This window comes from Carassius gibelio, chromosome A23 (genome assembly GCF_023724105.1).
Source record: "Carassius gibelio isolate Cgi1373 ecotype wild population from Czech Republic chromosome A23, carGib1.2-hapl.c, whole genome shotgun sequence".
NCBI classification, from domain to species: domain Eukaryota; kingdom Metazoa; phylum Chordata; class Actinopteri; order Cypriniformes; family Cyprinidae; genus Carassius; species Carassius gibelio.
Genome location: NC_068393.1, coordinates 3,618,933 through 3,641,822, shown reverse-complemented (window position 1 = coordinate 3,641,822; position 22,890 = coordinate 3,618,933). Strand labels below are relative to the sequence as shown.

At 38.8% G+C, this 22,890-nt stretch overlaps 2 protein-coding genes across 2 annotated transcripts; one reads left to right on the top strand and one right to left on the bottom strand.

The window, feature by feature from the left end:
* Window positions 1-1,905: 1,905 nt before the first annotated feature.
* On the bottom strand, window positions 1,906-4,211 carry aar2 (AAR2 splicing factor). Its single transcript, XM_052540893.1, has 4 exons — window positions 4,108-4,211; window positions 3,047-3,805; window positions 2,581-2,810; window positions 1,906-2,231 (listed from the first exon to the last, which is right to left on the bottom strand). The coding sequence occupies exons 2-4, from the start codon at window positions 3,801-3,803 to the stop codon at window positions 2,064-2,066; spliced, it is 1,155 nt and encodes a 384-aa protein (XP_052396853.1). The 5' UTR covers window positions 3,804-3,805; window positions 4,108-4,211; the 3' UTR covers window positions 1,906-2,063.
* Window positions 4,212-4,444: 233 nt separating this feature from the next.
* LOC127944705 (translocating chain-associated membrane protein 1-like 1) lies at window positions 4,445-20,727 on the top strand. Its single transcript, XM_052540897.1, has 11 exons — window positions 4,445-4,756; window positions 5,613-5,679; window positions 6,188-6,312; window positions 6,924-7,040; window positions 7,115-7,173; window positions 9,922-10,006; window positions 10,126-10,196; window positions 11,189-11,293; window positions 11,447-11,590; window positions 12,324-12,481; window positions 16,222-20,727. The coding sequence occupies exons 1-11, from the start codon at window positions 4,637-4,639 to the stop codon at window positions 16,293-16,295; spliced, it is 1,125 nt and encodes a 374-aa protein (XP_052396857.1). The 5' UTR covers window positions 4,445-4,636; the 3' UTR covers window positions 16,296-20,727.
* Window positions 20,728-22,890: the final 2,163 nt, after the last annotated feature.

Here is a 22,890-nt window from a genome sequence, read left to right as displayed (position 1 = left end):
ATCCATCAACCTGTTTTTGTAGGTTTATAGCAGGAAAGGCATGCAGCTGGCTCTTTGGCTCCCTGGGACGAAAGGGAAAGCTATAGAAAGAAGCATCCATTTAACTCCACCCATCTATTATAACCACAGGGATTATGGGAAAGAGAGGGACAGAGGCGTGCATTTAGATTACGAGCTGAGCTCCGCATGCAGGCAGTGACAGTTTCTTTCTGAAAGTGTCTGAGAGACAAAGCAGACCAAAGACTAGTTAATGCTGACTGACACATGTCAGCCCTTTAGCCTGTTCTCTCATCTGACCCTCACAAACGAGACTATAACTCAGAAAGAGCCATTTCAAAACAACTCCGCTCTCACAAGTGGGCAGGATCGACATTTATTTGGCTGCTCATTAATTTATTGGTATTCATTTCTATGCAAAACATGGATTCCAAATGTCGTAATTATTATTTCAATCACACCACACTGTCATAATGTCAGTAGCTGTATCAACAGTGAAGACAGAGTCCTTATTCAGATATAGTATATTATAAAATGTGAGACGACCAAAATGTGGTGTGTGGCCTTCAGGAAAGGGGTTGGAATAATGCTGAAACAAATTTGTGCAGAAACAAAAAGTAATTGAATCTTCCTGTGGAAGTGATGTGGCTAGTATAAATGTCATCAACTACATCTTAAAACTGTTTTCAAACAGCTAATTACACTACAAGCTAAGTTGGTATAGCACTTTTTCCTAAGTGTTTTGTAGTTTGTTTGCTTCGCGTATAGTTAACGCTCGAGTGATTCAGTACATGAGTTGACTAACGATCTGTGAACCTTTAACTAGTTTACAGATTCATTGAATAGTTGATTTATGTATTAACTTTGTCTCATAAACAGATAAATGAGATCAAATTAAACACTGATGACTAGGGCCGGCTGCATAAACTGCTTAGACTAGTTTGTCTTCTTCAAGACTGGTCATAACTCTCTGAAGTCAGCTAGAAAACGTTTGATTGGCCCAATCTGAATCAGAACCTCTTGGCTAGCTGCTAGCTGGTTAAACTAGCTCTAGTCTTAACATAGTGGCTATGTTTCACTCTGTTGATGATATAATTACAAAACAAATGTGTATGACATAATGATGAATATTTACATTTGTATCAAATCCTCTGATTTGATTGCATATTGGCAAATCTGAGCACTGTTTAGTATTTTTCTCTAAGGCATTATACATTTTGAAGAAGAATCTGGAATACAGGAGACATGAGCAAAACTATGAGATTATTAAGAGTTATGATGTTCAAGTTTCAGTGCTTCGAAATAAATCTACTGACAATTGGATATATAGTCCAGTTTTTTAATTGGACTGTTTGCATTTGGTGGGATTGTGATGGAAAAAGGGGGTCTGTGTTTGCTTTGGCAGCGCCATTGATAAAAACCCTGAATGGAGTAAAAAGCTCAGTGTGATGGACAGCCTCCTGCTACTGAAGACGAAAAAATATCACTTGACTCAGTTAAACAAACAGAAAACCTGATTGAAATCAGTGCAACGAATTAAAAACATAATAACTGATGCCAAGAAAATGTTAAGTTGTGCCAAACAATAAAAATCATGAAATCAGCCATTCCCAACTATCATAAAAAAACTGAAGCTTCAAATGTAGGATTCCAGTTCATGTTGACACTTAATACTTCTGTGAGCATTATTAATAGTGATGTTTGTCTTGGGAAACACCTCTAATAAACAGCGTAGCTTTGAAAAGAGTGGCAGGTTGAGCTCTGTGTGTTGTGCTGATGATATTGCAAAGTCAGACACACATGCAGACAAGCCGAAGCTGTGAAGAGCAGGACTTACACCTGTACTGGCCTGCCCTCTAGTGCTCACACATGGTTTTCAGAGTCACAAAAACCCAAAGAGTGACCAACTGAAATAATTAGCTTTAATTAATACATCGGAAAGGTCAATATTTCTTCAGGAAGTGACAGGATAATATCCAGATGCTGGAGTATCTGAGGAATGAGTCTGTGAAAACAATATAAAGCTGCATATTCAAACACAGTGACGTGGACCTGGTGAAGCAGCATCAGTCCACCGTGACCCCCTCGGGAAGCTCCACCACCACTGGAGCACATTCATCAAGATCTGCATCAAAGTCCCAACGAAACTTTTTGGTCAGATGGACTTTAAACTTTTCTGCTCTTTTCCGTAACGTGCTGTCGACTCCGGGACTGCTGGCAAACTGGAAGAAGTCCTGAAATGCACCGCAGAAAGAAAAGATGTTAAAAACATCAGACTGACAAACACCGACAATTTGGTAAATGCATAACAGTATACATGTTGACTGACAAAGACCAATCTCTGATCACGACAGCAAACACGTCCGGCATTAATCCAGCATTTCAACCCATTCTGAATCCATGCTGTGACATATTCCCACATCAAACAGCAGGCATTGAGAAAGAGTAGCTTTACTCCACCTGGACACCAAGGCTTATCTCTCTCAAATCTTTCATTATTCACTATTATTGTCGTAACCTTCATGATGTTACTGTTTAAAAAGGCCAGGGATGAGAGAGGAGAAAACTGTGAGTGAACTGCACCTGAAGTGTGGAGGTGAGGAAGTTGTTCTGGGACACGATGTCCACGAAGAAGTCCGGAGGGATTTCTCCCAGCTGATGGTAGAGGACAGCGATGAGGCCCAGATACAGCTCCTTCCTCTCCTTCATGGCCTCCTCGGAGCGGCACAGCAGAGCCAGCAGGCTTTTCCAGTGCTCGAAGGCCTCGTACACATTCCCCACCAGGAAACAAACGAAGGCAAACTGCAGCTCTCCTGCGAACATGGAGACAAACAGTGACGTATTATCAGTCAATATTTCAGTACACAAACTAGATTTACTAGATTTTTAAACGTTCCCCTTGTCTCGATCGAAACCAGTGACAATGTATAATATCACAAAGCCACAAGCTACATAACTAGATGTGAATACAATTACATTTATGGGCTTTTTATAACAAAATGAGCATCCTTTCAGGTTTGACAGGATGTTTGGTTTCACCAGTGCTCACCCAGTATATTGAGCGGCTGATCTTTATAATAGCTCTCCAGCACGCAGCTTAGAGCGTAACTCCAATCCATACTATACTGGGTGATCTGAGCAGGCGTCGCTCCCGGAGGATACGCATGTTTGGGAATGTTGGAAAAGCGCAGCTCTGTGCCTTCCCTCAGTTTCATCCGTGGCAGCCTGTCCAGCCCCTCCTTCATGCTCTGACACTCCTGATCGTTGCGGGGCAGGTTCTGCTCCTCGCGGTCTTTAGTGTGGGTCAGCCTCAGCTCTGGGATGACGTCGCTGAAGGCGCACACCCTCCCGCTGAGGGGCTGCAGGGCGATGGCTACCTCCTGGCTCAGTCTGTCGGTCAGGGAGACCCACTTGCGGAGCGTGTCGTAGGGATAGGGGCCCAGGAAGCCGTCCAGTTCTCGGAGGTTGGCCCGTATGCGCTCGGCCTCCTCTGGGTCCTGGGAGAACTCCAAATCCTCTTCTCTCTTGTTCCAGTGGGCTACAAGCACCTCCCGGGGTTTCAGGGACAGAAACAGGCCTGTTTTGGGGCCGATATCAGCACACGCTTCATTGGAGTTAGTGGCGCAGTAGTGGAGGAAGTGAAGTCCCGGAGGAATCATCTTCACCCCACGGAACCGAGGACCCAAAGTCCAGGTTTTGTAGTCAAGTCCCAACTCTGTTCCCTCGGGAACACCCAGTAAAACAAGCGTGGCTCCTTCCTCAAACAAGCCCCGAGCCACCTCAGGGTCCATATCTGTTCCTGCCATATCTGTTTAAAACAGGTGTCATTATATTACTATTGTAAATGAGACTGGTAATAGCAATTAGCATCTGTCTATGTCATAAGAGCATTTTATCAGCACTAGAAAGTTGTGGGTTAGAAATAAATAAATAAATTGAATACAGTATAAAAGACTTGCGTTATATTAATAAGATATTAAAGTAAGGCACTGTATGATTAAGCTAGAAAGTCTGTTTTCAGAGAATAATATAAACAAACAATCACCAACAGCGAAACGGGTATATATATATATGTCATAAAATAGATGCAAACCGTTGAACTGATCATACCTAAACGTCCGCTCAGTCACAAGTCCAATCTTTTTTACGTAAAGGCCATGTGTGAAACAAGAAAGAAACTTCCGGTTAAGTCGAACCTAAAGCAAAATAAAAGGCCCAAGGTACATGCGCGGTTGTTAATAATGAAAACGTTTTTAATTAAGGTATTCAGAGACACTTTATTAATGTTATTTATTTTTAATAACCCTGTGATGTGAGGAGCCCATTAAACGAGTCTCTCTCTCTCTCTCTCTCTCTCTCAAAATCCTACAGAACATTTTAATTTTCCAAAAATAAAAGGAAAAACGTATTAGAATTGTATTCAACTGCTGTTTTCTAAAGAAAATTGTATTAGTTTTATTATTTTACTGCGGCAGCTGCGCTCTCCGCGGGGCGCTTCACAGCTTCCGGTCCTCGTCGTACGCGGGTGTGAGAGCAACACAGGGCTTTCATGACTGACTAGGGTGAATTTCCCCTAGATCTGCGTTAGCTGCGAGTCTCTGCACCGATCAGGAGAGTTTGTTCCTGCGACAGAAGAGCGATGGGCTTCCGAAAGAAGAGCAAGAGTCCCCCCGTGCTGAGCCACGAGTTCGTGCTCCAGAATCACGCGGATATGGTGTCGTGTGTGGCCATGGTCATCCTGCTGGGACTCATGTTCGAGGTGATGATTTCACGTCATACCCCATCATCACGCCTGAGATCACTGCTCACTACTATATGATGTGATACATGACCATCATGTTTGAGGGTGCTACTGTTACACTCCTATGATAACATCATTGTGCTTGATGATGTGTGTGTATTAAGATTGCTATTTGCTATTAAAATCAACCAGGTCATCAGGTTTATAATTATTTATTTATCATTAAACATTTTTATGTCAAATCACATGGATCAAATTTTAGGTTATTGGAAATGATTCTCATAGAGTAACATGTTAATCACATTTTAGGTTTTACCTTTATACAGAAATAATAACATGTTGGTCACATTATAGGTAATGTTTGACTCTTACTCTCATATAATAACATGATAATAACATAATAATCATGCATCAGTGCATTCTGTTGCATTATGCCACATAGACACCCACTTCTGTCCTGAAACCATGGTGTCCGTGTAGCATAAGAAAACATTAGAAGACAAATCATAATGCACTCTTAATAAAATCCCTTCATTGAATTACCTGCAACAAGACAGGTGTTATTTTAATATATTTGTTAAACAGCACTAAACGTGCTAAATGAAATAATGAAAGCATGATCTGACTCGCATACGGACAGAACGGTGTCGTGTTAATGGTCTTGTCTACCTCTGCATGTAAACATGATGTGGAAAAGCTGTATCATACACTGATCTGAAGGTGTTTGCATCAGTCTGATTCTCTTCTGATATCGCTGCACTTTGAACCAGAACGACTGAAAGTATTCGATCTGGGGCTGGTAAACTTGTGCAACACCTTTGCAATATGTTTGTGTCTGCTTGTATGTATTAATTTAATGATGTTTTTATTGCAGGTGACAGCAAAATTTGCAATCATGTTCATCACAGTCCAGTATAATGTCACACAAACCCTGGATACGGGTACGATCTCTAGATCTTTCAAAGATGCTGACACATAACTATAAACTATAAAATAAAACCGTAAGATGCAGTCATTGGGGTCCGAGCCGACATAAATATGACCGCAATTGCCAATTTTAAATGATAGACTCAGGGGCCTTTACATGACAACGTTTTCAGACCAAAACTGGAAGCTTTGTATGCATTTTGGGTTACAACTAATAATTGACGTGGATTGTATTTGTGAAGAAAAGTACGGTAATGAATAAAGTGAGGAATATCTACAGATACGTCTTGTTATTCAGCTCAACTGAATGTGTTTTTCTGGCACTCGTGACACTTCACCACTTATCCCAGCTGGCTTCATCAGTTGTGGAAATGAGATGAAATGTCGGGACATCACAGGTCTCGCAGATTCTCCAGCTGAGGCAATTAGCGGGAAGCGTTTCTAAATGAGCCGCTCTGCTCGGACCCCTAATGAGTGCATAATGTGGAGCTGAAATAATTTTGGCTTCCTGGGTTTATTCAGATGCAGGGGACAAGCCTGAGCCTGTCAACTACTACAGATACGGCCCCAAGGACATGGCAACAGTCTTCTTTTACCTGCTCATTGCCATAATCCTTCACGCCCTGATTCAAGAGTACATACTCGATGTAAGTCATGTATTCTTAGCTTTTGAAATAAAGATTGAGCACTGAGCATGTTAACTCATTTGTTCATCCTTCGGGACGTTCTTAAATCTTTTCTTGTTCCTGTGGCTCAGTGGTAGAGCATTGTGTTACCAGCGCAAAAGGTTGTGGGTTCAATTCCCAGGGAACACACATACTGGTAAAATAAATTAATGATTGCCTGTCAATATCATCGATTAAAATACATCCTTGGTTTCAATTTTTTTTAAATGGTAGTGTATATTGTTACAGAAGATTTCTTTTTGAAATAAATGCTGTTCTTTAAACTTTTGATTCCTCAAACAATCCTAAAAAAAAGTATAATTAAAAAAATATTAATATTAATTATCATATGACAATGATTTCTGAAGGATCATGTGACTCTGAAGACTGGAGGAATGATGAATAATATTAAGTTAATTAAAATAGAAAACCAGTATTGATGCCTTGATGAATGTTTTTTCAAATCCTATGCATTTTGTGCTAAATTGTTTATTTTATATTTGTCATCTAGTACTTGAAGCCTGTGTCAGACAGTTTAATCGGTGAAGATACATGAATGGTTTCTTCACATTGCCCTGATTCTGTCTCCATAGAAAATCAATCGTCGGCTTCATCTGTCCAAAACCAAACACAGCAAGTTCAACGAGTCGGGACAGCTGGCCACCTTCTACTCGTTCTCCTTCGTTTGGGGCTGCAGCATCCTCACCAACGTAAGAGATCTGTGCAGGGTGTCTCACAGCTGCTCAGCTGTACACACATTCAATGACTGTGTTTTTATCAACAGGAGGAGTTTGTGACAAATCCGACTTTTCTTTGGGAAGGTTATCCTCATATCCACATGGCGTGAGTGTGAAGTTCTACCAACCCGTTATAAAAAAGTGTTTGTGTCTAATCATCAGTTGCGTGCCTGAATTCAGTAGTTGTGCTCATGTGCCGGTTCAGATCACTAACCCTTGCTTGTTTGAGCGTTTTCATTGCATTAGTGCTTCATCTCTAATCAGTCCCTCCAGAAAAACGTGATTATGTGATCGCTTGATTTAATGCATAATCAGCCAAGGGCCGCATGTTTATGCGGGGGTCGCATTTTTTCAAATACGCCGCTCTTTTGCCGCATAAATTGCCGATTTCAGGAAGCAAAATATGTGGGGCTAGCATGATTTCATATGTGCAAAAAAAAACACACATATATATATATATAAGCAGAAAGTTGAAAAATGTTGCGTTTACTTCACACAAGTAAAGCGCCATTTCCACCTATTGCCATGGGAACCTTATGAAGTGATTACGTGACGTGAACATCATCTGCAAACCCGTGGTGAAACCAGAGTGAAACTTGGAAGCGCCCAAATCATTCTTATTTGCCAACAAAAATAAGCACAAAAGTACGCGTGAAGTAGTTTCCCGATTTGTTACATGACAGTGGAGCCAAATTATATTGCGAGAACTTGCGAAAACTGCAGTTTGATGAAATAGAGAAAAAAAGGTGATTCCCCCAACACCCTCTTCTCACTAGGCTACTAACACTGTTGTAGTTTCATTCAGAAGTTTACAGTTGTATGATTGCACTTTTTTTGTTACAGAACAGTACCCAAGAACTTACAGTTGTAATTATTAGGGGTGTAACGATACGCGTATTCGTATTGAACCGTTCGGTACGACGCTTTCGGTTCGGTACGCGGTATGCATTATGTATACCGAACGGTTCGTTGGAGTAATTAATTATATTTGAAAAAAAAAAAAAAAGAGAGAGAGAAATATAATGATATGCGTTCAACAAGGTAGCCCAATAACCCAAACAACTGTAACAGGCAACGCCCCTGACACTCCCGAAGAAGAAAAAAAACACCATCTTATATGTTTATGTTAGGCTACTCAGCAGGCGCTCGCTCACTCAGTACGCGCTGAAGGCTCGTTGCAAAATAGCCAATGCGTTTAACAGACTAGAAATGAGAAGATCCTCCAATAACCAACAGGTCTGGTGTTTGGGTGCACTTTGGATTCCCTTTAAGCTATAATGGTGATGGCAAGAGAGTGGTGGATAAAAAAACAACGGTATGTCGCATCTGCAACATGACAGGGTACACCAGCGGGAATACAAAAAAAAAAAAAAAAAAAACACCAGCGGGAATATCTGGGATATATGCGTCAGTACTATCTGGGAAAAGACGAAAAAAAGGAGAAACATGCACGCAGCAAACTATCCCTGCAGCATTTAGAAACTATAGCTTACAGGGAATCCAACCCAAACACCAGACCTGTTGGTTATTTTAGGATCTTATATTTCTGGTCTGTTAAATGCATTCGACATTTTGCAACGAGCCTTCAGCGCGTGCTGAGTGAGCGAGCGCCTTAGGGGCCGTTCACATATCGTGCCTAAAAACGCATGGAAAACGCTAAGCGCGTCTTTCTCCTCCTTTCCAAAGCGCTCGGGCAGAAGCGCTCATGAGGTGTCTGTCTTTGCTAAGCAACAATGACGTGCTCTCTCCATGAGACGCGGAAATTTCAGCGAAGGATAAATGGATTTGCAGCTCTAAAAATCGCTTGCAGTAGCTCTGCTACTAAATTTATTTCAAAATTGCAATCCATATACAACTATGATCAGCTGATCCTTCATCTTGGCTGAGCTCTCAACGTTGTTACGGGAAAGGATGAAGCTGATTGGTTAGTTCTTGTCACATGACCCGCGGTGCGCTTGCGGCATTCTGAAAAGTTGAGATGTTTTTACATTTTGCTGTATCTAAAACGTATCGAACCGAACCGAACCGAACCGTGACATCAGTGTATCGTATCGAACCGAACCGTGAATTTTGTGAACCGTTACACCCCTAGTAATTATATTAGTAGTATGTAAAAGAGATTGCAACTTAAATATTCTGTGATTTAGTATCCTCGCTTATCATAGGAAGTAATAAGAAATTACTCTTTACATTAAGGTAGTAGCCTAGTGAGAAAAGGGTGTTGGGGACCTTTTTTTCTCTTTTTCATCAAACCGCAGTTTTTGCAAGTTCACGCAATTTCATCGCATAAAATTGCAAAAATATCCCGCATATTCCATCGCATTTTTTAAGAAAACATGCCGCATAATCAAGTATTTTTGCCTGCAACAATCACAAAAAAAATCAGCGTTTTTCTAGAGGGACTGTCTAATAAGTCAACACCACACCATTGTTACAGTGAAGATCCCTTCTTTTAACTTGTTCAGCATTATTTTATTCCCTTGACTACTTAGAAACGCATTTCTCTCCAGCTTTTTTAGTAGATCTGCAGATGTATTGTGGTATGACAGGATTGACCTGAATCTTTTAATGAATCTTGTCATGCACGGTTCCCCAAGAGACTCGTCTGACCGATCATAAGTGCTGTTCTAATGAAATAAACATTAAATTTATTGCACACGTCATTGTCCATTCTTGATTACTGTAGGATCTTAAATGCCTGTAATTAAACTATCAAAAAAACAAAATACTGAGCAACTCTGCAAATCCCAAATCAAATTGCTGTAATTGTAAGCTGTCTGTATTAGTATTTGTAAGCATTTGACATGTTAAGAGGCTTGACGTGATCATCTACAAACCTCTTTCTGTCTTTTAGTTTCCAGGTGAAGTTTTTCTATATCTGTCAGATTGCCTACTGGCTCCATGCTCTTCCTGAACTGTATTTTCAGAAAGTACGAAAGGTAAGGCTTAGTTTGTACAATATGTCCTGATAGTTGAGAGTTGACAGAAATGGATTCTAATGCAACATGGCTCTTGTTTCAGATCATTACATTGAAATTGTGTTTATTTCTGTGTTTAGGAGGATATTCCACGCCAACTGTACTACATTTGCCTTTATATTTTTCACATCACTGGTGCCTATGTCCTCAAGTGAGTGTGAATTTACTTGTACGATGAGACTAGAGATAGACCCAAAGCTGCTAGTTCAAGAAAGGTCCTTATCAAGTGAAATGGTGATTTTTCTCTTTTTTTTTTTCTTTTTTTCAGTAATTATTTCAAATGCGTAGACATTTTCTAGTCATAAGTAGCTGTGCAGTTCTTACTCATTTTCTGGGAATTATCACATTTAAAATGCAGGAAAGCCAAAATTGGACCCAGACCAAGGACATGTTTATTTAGACATCCCCAAGATCAGCAATACAGCAATATCACACAAACAAGACTGATGTTTTCCTGGATATCAGCACGATTGTGAATTGACTTGATAAAAATAAGTTAACATGTTGAAATGCATTTTTAGATACGTTTTGCTTTATTTTGTATCTGTGAGCACATGAATGAATCTGTGTTTTGAACAAACCAGTTTCGTGATGATTCGATGACCCAGTTAATTAGCCATTTGAACAAATAGTTTGAATGAATAACTAAGTGTCACGACACATTAACAAAGGGACTTGCCACCACCTATTGGCGGCTTTAATTTCATATTTAAAATATAACTTAATTATAAAATAAAACTTTTAGTAATTTCATCTTTAAAAAATAAAAAACTCATTAAATAGTGTAAATGTGTTCAAGTCACCTTTTAAACAGATGTGTTAATCAGCATTGCACTTCAGCTCATTATTAATAATGTTTTAAAGGCAAGAATTTGACGAGATGATGTTTACACCTAATAGGGATATATAAAAAATACCATTATCATGGTGAAAATCTTTTGGAAATCATTTGAAGGGAATTTAATTTCTGTCATTACTGTGAACTAACCACAGCACAGAATATGAAAATATGATTGTGTTTTTACAGCACAGCTCATGCTGGATGAGTGCAGCGGTAGTGGTTAATTGATAAGGAACCAGTTTGTGGACATGTATGTTTGAATTATTGAGGAGTGAATCTTACTCCTGTGTGTCTCCTCTCAGTCTCCACCGTCTGGGGCTGGTTCTTCTGGTGCCACATTATCTGGTGGAGCTGCTCTTCCACGCCTCACGACTCTTCTACTTCAGTGATGAAAACAAGCAGAAAGGGTTCGTTCACGTCCTGTCTCCAGCTCTCACATCATTCTGCTTATTTCCACATAGTTCTTCTCATATAGTCATGTAATTTTATATAACGTTCGCCTGCTTCTGAGATGATTGTTCAGACTGCTGTAAGAGGCCCGGCCTGTATTTGTCTCATAGGTTCACGCTCTGGGCTCTGCTGTTTGTCATCACACGGCTCCTGACGCTCACCGTTTCTGTCCTGACGTTTGGTTTCGGCCTGTCCCGCACTGATAATCAGGGATTCTCTTTAGCAGAAGGAAACTTTAATGTGCTGACTGTCAGGTAAGTCAGCTGGAATGCTTGCTTTGTGAAATATACTTTTATTTGTTTAGCAGACAGATACAGTACGAGCGATTTATCCAAAAGAGACTGTAATGACAGGAGAGGACAGTAGTCCAAAGCTGGCCAGTAAAGTTCAGGCTGATGGTATGTAGTGGGAATCTGCATGACCTTAATGGTCAGCAAAGTTTCCTCTAATGTTTCCCACCTTCAGTTGTTCTTGTACCTTCTCCTCCGTTTCTTTTCCAACCTGAAACGACGGCCTGATTCAGTGTTGACACCTTGTGGACAAACTAAGCAAAAACTATTTAAAGTGCACATGAGAGCTGCATGTTCATTGAATGCACAGTTAAAAATATTGGGAGGTGCACATACAGTATGTGTGTACTTTTCTGATGGTGAAATTCACATCATGTGCACTCTAGGCATAACCTAGCATACACGTAGAAAGTGAAGTATACTTTGGGCTTTACAGTACCGGATCAGATAGCAGTATTGATCAGAGTGGGAATGCTGTTAAAACCATACAATACCCATCCATGAGGCTGAATGATTAGTCTCTGTTTGGTTGTGTATATCAAGAATAAGAGCGGGCCAAACACCGAACCCTGAGGGATCCCAGGTTTAGCTTGATGTGACTGAGACAGCTCTCCGATCCAAGATAGGATCTAACAGTGAGGGTAGGAATCAAATTTGAGATATTCTGAGGCTATATTTGTGAATGATGACTTTTTAGGATGACATGTCTGTCCGCCATCTGCCTGACCCAGGCCTGGATGATGTGGAAATTCATCAATTTCCAGCTGAAAAAATGGAGAGAACAATCTCAAATCCAGGCCAGCAAGAAGAAAGCTGTCAGCCCAAAAAGCAGAGCCAGCAAGAAGGACTCACGAGGTGAGATTTTACTGAAAGTCATTATAATAAGATCCCTATTTATCTTTCTTTTGTTCATAATTAGACAGTACACTTCAGATTGACTATTCACAAGTGTTGCACTAAAAATACCATCTTCATTAGTGACATGTTCCTGGAACATTTCCTGTTAGTTTGCAAACTCATTCAAAACAACAGCACTTGGCTCAGACTCGCTCAATGATGAAACTTCAGCACTCTGGACCATGATGTTCAGTTTCTGCATGCATGGAACTAGCAAAAATTAAGATGTTAAGATTTTTATGAAAGAAAACCACAGTTGATGCAGAAGTGAAGGGAGACTGAATTTCTACAATATTAACACCTGTAGGATATGAAGCACACAGTTCTGGTAAATGAATGGAACTAATTGTTAATTTCATATGTTTGTCTGTGAAGAATGTTCTTTACAGGCTCTTTAAGTAAGTCCCATGCTTGCGGTGTTAAAGGTTCATTCAGTAGTTTGGTGCTAATTTAACACATTTTTTCACATTAAGAAATAAATAATATTTGTGAAGAGTTTGAATGGTGTACACACACATGAGATGAAGAACTACTCATAATAATATTCTAGAAGTGTTTTAATTAATTTCACTATGGTACAACGACTTGATATGCAGATTTAAACATTAAAGACAATCCTTATACAGTTAGAGAATGGGAAACCATTACTATCGTGCTTCACCAACAAGAGAATCAGAACCTGTATGGATCAGGAAGCAGAAAGGGACTGAACCAAGTCCCATTTACAATTGACCCTTCACAAAGATCCGCACTCCTTTAGTTACTGTTGCTATGTCGGACAAGCCATGGTGCTCTCACGCCACACATCATGTTCTCACGCAGTGGAAAATATAAAACAGAGAGGACACTTACAACACAGCGGCAGACAAGACAGAGCAGGTTGCTTTAGTAGCACGAAACAAAGTCACATCTTTCAAATTTTGTCTTTTTTTTTTTTTAATTCAATCAAACAATAAATACTGGCTGACAGCACACTCAGTTCAAGCGGCATGTGAATCTTCCTCTACTGGTTATAGCACACAATAAATATGAGTGAACATCAGAAGGGATCTGGTTTCAACTGTGGAAAGACATCAGCACACACCATTTTTCAAGTTCAAGTCAACTGACATTAATCTACTCTTCTGTCTGTTTTGTTTATTGGACAGAAATATCAGTGTATTACAGGGCCTTACAAGAAGAACAGGGAGGTCAAAGGATTAGTTCACTTCCAGATTAAAAGTCTTTCTTCAGTTACAAAGAATTTTTTTTCTTTTGGGCTGAAGGTCCAAATTGCAGTTTTGATGCATCTTAAGAGAGCTCTACACGAACCCAGCCGAGGAATAAGGGACTTGGCTAGTGAAGCCATCACTCATTTTCTAAAACAAATGGTCTTGCACTAGTTCTTCACATAATACGTAATGACGTTGGAAAGGTCGCGCGCGGTTAGTTCTTTGTCTGTGCTCCGGTTCAGAAAGGTAGGGTAGGGTGAAAACTCATTTTCTCCGTTGTTAACCTTTTTTGTTTTAAAGGGTGTTTGACTTTCTTTGCACGTTTGTTTTGTAAACACTGGGTTGGTACGTCTGCCTACGTCATGTGTAACCTTTCCAACATATCTGCGTCATGCGTGACGTCCAGCAACACCAGCATCTGTGGTAAAAAAAAATATATATAAATGTTTTTCTTTTTTTTTTTTAAAGAAATTGACTGATTGTTTTTATTAGAAAAGACCCTTATTCCTCGGCTTGGATAATGGAGAGCAGTTTTAACCTTCAGCCCGTTGGCCCCCATTGAAGTCCATTATATGGAGTAAAATCCTGGAACGTTTTCCCCAAAAACTTAATTTACGTAATGTGACTGAAGAATGTAAGACATAAAGGAAATTTTTATTCTGGAAATGAACTAATTGTGAACTATCTTTAAGACTACTAACGAATGCACCTTTAAAACCTCATAAATTATAATGAGCGATTAAATGTAGGAGAGATTTAGATATTCCTAAACTTTTCTTAAAAATAAGCATCTGAATTATGAATTATGATTTCATCATCTGTCTTACATTAATCACACCACGGGATAATGGTAGACACCTGGATGACTAATTTCTGCCAGAAAGACATTGGTGATGAAATCTCTGTCACTGTTAACATACTAAAAGGGAAAGTTCACCCAAAAATGAACATTACCCATTGATTTACTTACACTCAAGCCATCCTAGGTGTTTTTGACTTTTTTCTTTCAGATGAATCCAATCAGAGTTAAATTTTAAAAAAATGTCCTGGCTCCTCTAAGCTTTATAATGGCAGTGAATGGGTGATATTCAACAGTCCAACGGTTCTCAACTGCAGTCCTCGCGCCCCCCCTGCTCTGCACATCTTGGATGTTTCTCTTATGCTTCAGATGTTTGTTCTACGTTCAAAAGTGGACATCCCAGGATATTCTGCCATGATTACAGTTTGAAGCGAACCTATATGTTCTATTCAAAGTACATTGAAGTGCGAGATGTGAATTTAAATTGTATTTATATACAGCGGTTAATGATGTCACACTTGTCCGTATGAAGACGTTGCGCAACACAAATCCGTGAATGAATGTTCCGAAGTGAAGTAAACTTCAACAGATTTCTTCTGCTCAGGGACTAGGGAGCAATGAACACTGTGTAGGGACCATGTCAATGGGAACACAGTTCATGCATTATGCTCACTTCAAAACATTCAGAGTTGGGGGGCGCGAGGACTGGAATTGAGAACCACTCTAATGGTCCAATAGAATGCCAATAAAGCGCATCCATCCATGATAAAAAAAAAAGTGCTCCACACGGCTCCTGGGGGTTGTATAAAGGCCTTATGTAGTGTTTCAAAGCATTGGTGTAAGAAAAATTGCCATATTTAAAACTTAATAAAGTAGCTAAAATAAAATCTAGCTTTTACAAACTGTGTGAATTCATGAGAGTTCATCAGCGGATTACGTGGGACGTAGGTGTAGTGTAAGGTCAGGTGAGAAGTGATAAACATGAAAGTGCAGCGGAGAGAGCAAAACAAAAACACTGGTCATGAATTAAAGTACAAAACAAAGATTTGTAAAGATACATTTTTGGAAGATTTCGATGTGAGCCAAGAGAAGACTGGTGTTCCTTTACTTAAAGTGAGGAAACTTTTCTTCCTTGGTTCTTGTGAGACTAGCATATTATAATTATAGAAAAGGGTCAAGTCAAAATAACTGACTAATAAATGATAAACGATTTAATCAAAATTAAAATATGAAACGGTACTAACTTAACTAACCGTGGGGATTTTAATCATGATTTATCATGAAACTGGTTAACGTTTCATCCTTAGTATATGCAATTAGCAGAACCTAGAGAGTAACGTTTATAAAGGAGTAAATATGGCAAATATACTTACACAAACGCATCAATCCACTTCAGACGACCTTTAATCACCCATCCAGAGCTGACTGGAGCACATTTTATGATGCATGGACGCACTTGATTTTGCTTTACAATCTGGACAATGCCATTATTAAAGCTGGGAAGAGCCAGGACATAGTTTAATATAATTCCAATTGGATTCGTCTGAAAAAAAGAAAGTCAAATACACCTAGGATGGCTTGAAGGTGAGTAAATTGAGCTAATTTTAATTTTGGGGTAAACTATCCCTATAAAATGGTCGATACAAATTATGGTTGACTTTGCTAAAGCTTTTATTTCTCATTGACAGGGGGTTCAGTCAATGGAGTCATGAAACCAGATGACAAGACATCGCCAAGAGCAAGAAAATCTAAAGCCTCATAAGAAGACAGAGAGAGCAGCTGCCCTAAATGTGATGCTCTGTTTCCACTCTGAACTCGAGAAGAGAAACAGATTTGATAACTGCAGAAAGAACCACAGAGACGGACTTTGTTGTATGGCACGGTTCAGGTTATATTGGTCTCCTGTTTTTCCGGTCTGCATCTTAAAAATGAACTATAGATTTATAATCAATCATTATATCCATGTGCTTGTGACTTTTAGCCAAACTGAGAGGTTTTCTGAAGGTTTTGTGATGGACGCGAAGAGCAGATGTTGCGTGATCCGCTCACTTGTTGAGTTGTGGGGTTTGTTGAGTCCAGCTCAGAAGTTGAACACAATTATACCCTATTTAACATCATTTCTGTGCTTCTTATGAAACACATACACAGTGTGGACAGAAGCTTTTGACAAGTGTCCTTTGTTAATTGTTAACCTTTAGCCCTTCAGTCCTGAACGCTACTGTGAAGCTCAGTGAGCACGTCCAGTATAAGGAGGCTGAGGTGGCCAAGGACTGCTACACAACATAGCTTTCAAATGACCTTAGCTGTGTGATTTTACATTTTGATACTGAGAGCAGGAAGAACTGTGTGTGAATGTAATTTGAGGAGGATAATTTTATAATTGTTTGTAGCGTCTATGTTTGAGATGTTTGTGAGAGCTCCCCCTGCAGGCTTTGATGATGCCGACAACTAGTTTGAGGGCATTGTTTTGGTTTTTGGTTGTGTCTGTGGTATTTTCATGGCCTGTGGTTGAGGTGAGTAAATGATGGCTCCCCCTGCAGGCTCTGATGATCTATTTCTTTAAGGAATGAAAAAGCTTTTTTTCCATTTAACTGCCCAGAAGGGTTCACATGCTATCTCCAGGACTAATAAAGAGTAGGGCTGGGACAATAAATCAATGCATCGCAAATCGAGAAATGATTTTGCGTCGGTTATGATATTTTCCGAAGGCATCGCGATTCTCTCTTGAATTGAGCTTAGTTTTGAACAGCAGATGGCACTGCGTGCTTTAGAAACTGTGTATTCTGCTTGCGTCCAGTTCCTTATACAGTACAGACCAAAAGTTTGGACACACCTTCTCATTCAAAGAGTTTTCTTTATTTTCATGACTATGAAAATTGTAGATTCACACTGAAGGCATCAAAACTATGAATGAACACATGTGCAATTATATACATTGAAAATGTACAACTGAAAATGTCATATTGTAGGTTCTTCAAAGTAGCCACCTTTAGCTTTGATTACTGCTTTGCACACTCTTGGTATTCTCTTGATGAGCTTCAAGAGGTAGTCACCTGAAATGGTCTTCAACAGTCTTGAAGGAGTTCTAAGAGATGCTTAGCACTTGTTGGCCCTTTTTCCTTCTGTCTGCGTTCCAGCTCACCCCTAAACCATCTGGATTGGGTTCAGGTCCGGTGACTGGAGGCCAGGTCATCTGGCGCAGCACCCCATCACTCTCCTTCTTGCTCAAATAGCCCTTGATGCCTTCAGTGTGACTCTACAAGATTTTACTGTGATTTTAGTGTGGATTGTATCTTGAACGCTATGAAAGCCAGCCTTTTGTTTCAAATGAATGGAAAATCTGAAGAGGTTTTGAGCGCAGGAGAGCGATTGCCGGAGAACTTCCTCCTCCAGTTAAATTGAGTGTTTGCCGTGAGTTTTACAGATGTTTATGAAGCCCTGAATCTGTTCTCATGTGAAAAGTGTTGGAACATCACTTTTTCAACACCTTGTGGCCTTTTTCCTTAGATTCGAGTGATCTGCTCCATTATCTATCACCTATAACTCTGATAACCATGCTGGAGCGTGTCTGTCAGCATGGACGTCGCCGCTGCGCTGTGTAGTTTATATGAAACCATATAATCCTTAAAGTGTCCTTAAGCTAACAACAGTAAAAGTTGCGTTCTTTCTCAGTTTGAGCACTGTTGAGTTCTCTTTGCGTATGTGTTATGTGTTTATTAGTGTGATGAGAGAGTTTGATATCCTATCTTTTCCTCATTGAAATGCCGTGTGCATGTTGCGATCTGTGAAAGAATTGTCTCATTAGAAGCATTTGATGCCTAATAGCAGAAATAAAACCCTTTGTTAAACAAGTGTGAAAGCAAGACACAAACTGCCAGTTTAATTCATTTATTTTATGAACCCTGTTTGGATTATACAGATTCATAGACACATGTATCAGTTGCCAAACTATGTGAAAGGGACTTGCTGCGCTCTCCCAGTTATTGGTAATATCTGTTATATTATAAATCATCTGGTTCTCGGTACAGTTTGTAGGTCAAGTGCCTAAATCTGTCTGCAGAACTGGGTTGATCTGAGTCACTAAAGTTTGCTTTAGTTCGGTACATTAGTGAAATATTTCACAGAGACTTTCATAGTGGCTTTATAACACTCGGAGGTCATTTTCAATTCAGGGTTTTAAACCTGATCTGTAATTGCCTTTAGTGATGGTTAATTAATAATGTGTTGAAATGACACAGACGCCTCCATATACACCTGTACGCATTTAAAAAAAATAAAAAAAAAATCTAAAGCTTTGTTTACGATGCAAAGCTAATTCTTGAAGTTCAAGTTGGTGCTGATTCTTCTCTAACAGATGTTGTGTTTGAGATCTGGAGGACTGAACGGAGGAGTCATTTAGGTTTCATGAATAATAAAATCTCCCACGTTTACACAGAAGCCTCGTTCAGACTGTCAGCACAAATCCGATTGAAATCCAGTCATATTTAGATAGTCTGAACGGAAACTAACTGCATAATCCGATTTTTGCTAATCCGTTTCGAGCATTCATGTGTGGTTTGTAATCCTATTCAAATCGCATTGCTTGAAGTCCGACTGGTCAGATCTGATTCAGCGTAGCTTTTTCACTCCATGTAAAACGTAAACACGTCACACATTTTGCAGAAAACATGCCAGAAAGCTTGTGTTGTTGGCGAATTGCAAATCAAGCGGAAAAACGCAAATGCTGCTAGTATACGCAAATCTTTGAGTTTTGTAAGTAGCAGAGACAGCAGAACAGAATAAAGCCACACATTCCAGCTTCCAGCGTTTCTGCTGCTGCCTCACAAGGCGAAATATAATAATACAGCACAGCCGCGAAAGTCAGCAACATGTTGTCCTGTTGTAAGACATCATCTGTATTGTTGTTACTGTTGTTTTTAGCGTAGGCGAAACTAATGCACATGCCGTAAAAATTAAAGCGTGCTTATTGGCACACAGTTTGGATATGAACAGTTGCGATATATGCTGTGTGGACAGTTAGTTGATGAATCCGATTTGATTTGATCTGACAGTGTGAACGAGAGTTTTGATATTGGTTTTGTCTTTGTTCCAAACCTCTTATTAACCCCCTTTTTAAAGTAGAATGATTTATTCCTCCCGTCGTTCAGAATTGTCAAGATATTTTTTTTTTCTGCCATTTTGACTGATGTTTGGCAAACTAAACATAATTATATAGAGTAATTCACTACTGAATAATTGTCAGATTTTTAAACTATTTTTATAGCGTTGAACTGTTGAGAGATAAACATAATTTAGAGCATATTTAAATAGTTTACTGCTTTATGGGTTTATTATTTTTATACTGTGTGGGAGAAGCTTTCTACCATTTCAGTTGGACTGCAAATTATATACATTTGGTGACTATAAATATTGTGAAAAGATTGAAACATTACTGCCGCTTTCCCTGATTTCTCACTGTTCGTTTAAATTTGGGATATGAGCAAGTTAATAAAGTCTGTGAACTGTTTGATGAGTCTTCATTTAGTTGTTTTGTTTTTGAGTAGTGGGAAAAACTTCACACATTGTTCTGTCATGTAAGAGACATGTAATGGATAACTGTGGTGTTTTGATAAGGCTTAATTGTTTCATTTTGTGTATATAAATGTAAATGGGTGAAAAAATCACAAAATACTTATGTGAAATAGAAAAGATGCACCAAAGGCTTCTGGAATCAGATATGATGAATCTGTATTATATTTCACCATGCCTTGCATCGTACAAGCACTGTTACTTTTCTAATGCTTGCCTGTATGTTCAGATATATTGTTTTATATCTATCTATATACATTACCGTTCAACAGTTTGGGATCAGAATTATTTTTGTAATGTTTTTTAAAGGAGTTTCTTCTGCTCGTCACAGCTGCATGTATTTGATCAAAAATACAGGGTAAAGTTTAATATTGTGAAATATTATGATGTAAAATAACGTTTTTCTATTTTAATATACATTAAACTGTAATGTATTTCTGTGATGTGCAGCTGTATTTTCAGCTTCATTACTCCAGTCTTCAGTGTCCCATAATCTTCAGAAATCATAATAATATGATGATTATTATCAATGTTGGAAACTGTTGTGCTGCTTAATATTTCTTTGTAACCTGTGATCATATTTCTCTGGATTCTTTGATGAATAAAAAGAAGAGCATTTATTTAAATTAGAATAAACAATATTTTCTAACAATATACACTACAGTTCAAAAGTTTGGTTACATTTTTTATTCTTTTTTTTTTACTTTTATTCAGGAAGGATGTGTTAAATTGATAAGAAGTGATAGCAAACTCTATATTGTTAGAAAATATATATATTTGGAATAAATGCTGTTCTTTTAGACTTTTTATTCACAAACAATCCTAAAAAAATAAAACACTGATTCCAAGACTGATAATTCCAATAATAAATCATCATATTAGAATGATTTCTGAAGATCCTGTGACACTGAAGACTTACAATTATATCGTAAAGGATATTAAAATAGAAACCATTATTTTATATTGTAAAAACATTTTGCAATATTAATTTTTTCTTTTTCTGTATTTTTGATCAAATAAATGTAGCCTTGATGAACATAAGGGATTTTTAAAAATACAAAAAATTCAAAGTCTTACTGATCCCAAACTTTTAAACTGTGTGTGTGTGTCCGTGTGTGTGTGTGTATATATATATATATATATATATATATATATATATATACTATATATACTATATATTTATATATATATATATATATATATATATATATACTATATATACTATATATATATATATATATATATATACTATATATATATATATATATATATATATATATATATATATATATATATATATATATAATGCATGTATTTACGCAAGTCTGTGTGATGCTTTTCATATGTTTGTCCTTCGATTAAATCCTTTTGCTCAACCCTGTTGTGAGCATGGATTTTGTTCATTTTGAGCTCATTGTAGGCCTAATGTAGTGGTGACTGCACTGCTGGCGTCTCATTCCCCTCGAGATCAGAGTTGTGTGAGAGACTGCATTCAGATGTCTAAAGACCTTGTGGAGCAGTGTGCAGCGATTGTTGTCTCTGCAGTGAATAAAGTGCTCACCATAAGAAACAATCGTGTGGAAGTTGAGCTGTGGTAATGTTTCGCTGTATCTTGAAGTGCAAATTACTAAAATGATGATTCTTTAATAAATGATTTATAACTGCAATAGTGTGAGAAGTTATTAATGACCTCTGTAGAACATAAACAAAACAATATGAAGAAAGGGTTTTAGGAAAAAGCTGAGTTTTGTATGATACAAGGTTTTTTTTTTGAGTCCTCAAAAGATATCTCCGATTAAGAGTTTATCCCCGGTTTCACATACCAGTTCAACTGAGCTTTATCAGTTGAAAGAAACTTGCATTGACTGATCTTAAAATATATCACTGCCTTTGTTTTGTCTCAAGATGCACACCAGTCAAGTCAAGTCACCTTTATTTATATAGTGCTTTAAACAAAATACATTGTGTCAAAGCAACTGAACAACATTCATTAGGAAAACAGTGTGTCAATAATGCAAAATGATAGTTAAAGGCAGTTCATCATTGAATTCAGTGATGTCATCTCATTTCAGTTTAAATAGTGTCTGTGCATTTATTTGCAATCAAGTCAACGATATCGCTGTAGATGAAGTGACCCCAACTAAGCAAGCCAGAGGCGACAGCGGCAAGGAACCGAAACTCCATCGGTGACAGAATGGAGAAAAAAACCTTGGGAGAAACCAGGCTCAGTTGGGGGGCCAGTTCGCTAAATCGCTAAACCTTTGCTATTTAAAACTTCACTATTTCCAGATGATTCCATCGCACTAGCCATCCATCCATCCATCCATCCATCCATCCAGGGTCTTCACCTGCCTGCGTCCTGAGACTTTGTGACCCTAGAGTCTAGAGAGCACAAGCAGTTTGTTGGAGAATGGATGGATTCAATCTCCCGTACTAGAGCACATATGCACTTGCACACTGAATGTTAATTTCTCTACCATAAACCATCTCCAAAGGTGTTTCAGAGAATTGGGCAGTACATCAAACCGCAGACCACATGTAACCACAGCAGCCCAGGACCTCCACATCCAGCATCTTCACCTCCAAGATCATGGAGCTGGATCAGCTGGCTAGCCAGGTATACGTCAGGTTAGTTTGCACCAATCCTGGGTTTAGTTACCATGTAAGTGGCTTGGCTTTTAGCAGCATTCATTGCTTTAGTAACCTACACTCCAGGGCTAACCTGCTCCGGGGCAGATATGTTCTGGTTAGAGATCTCAAACTGAAGCTGGACCAATCAGATGAGAGAG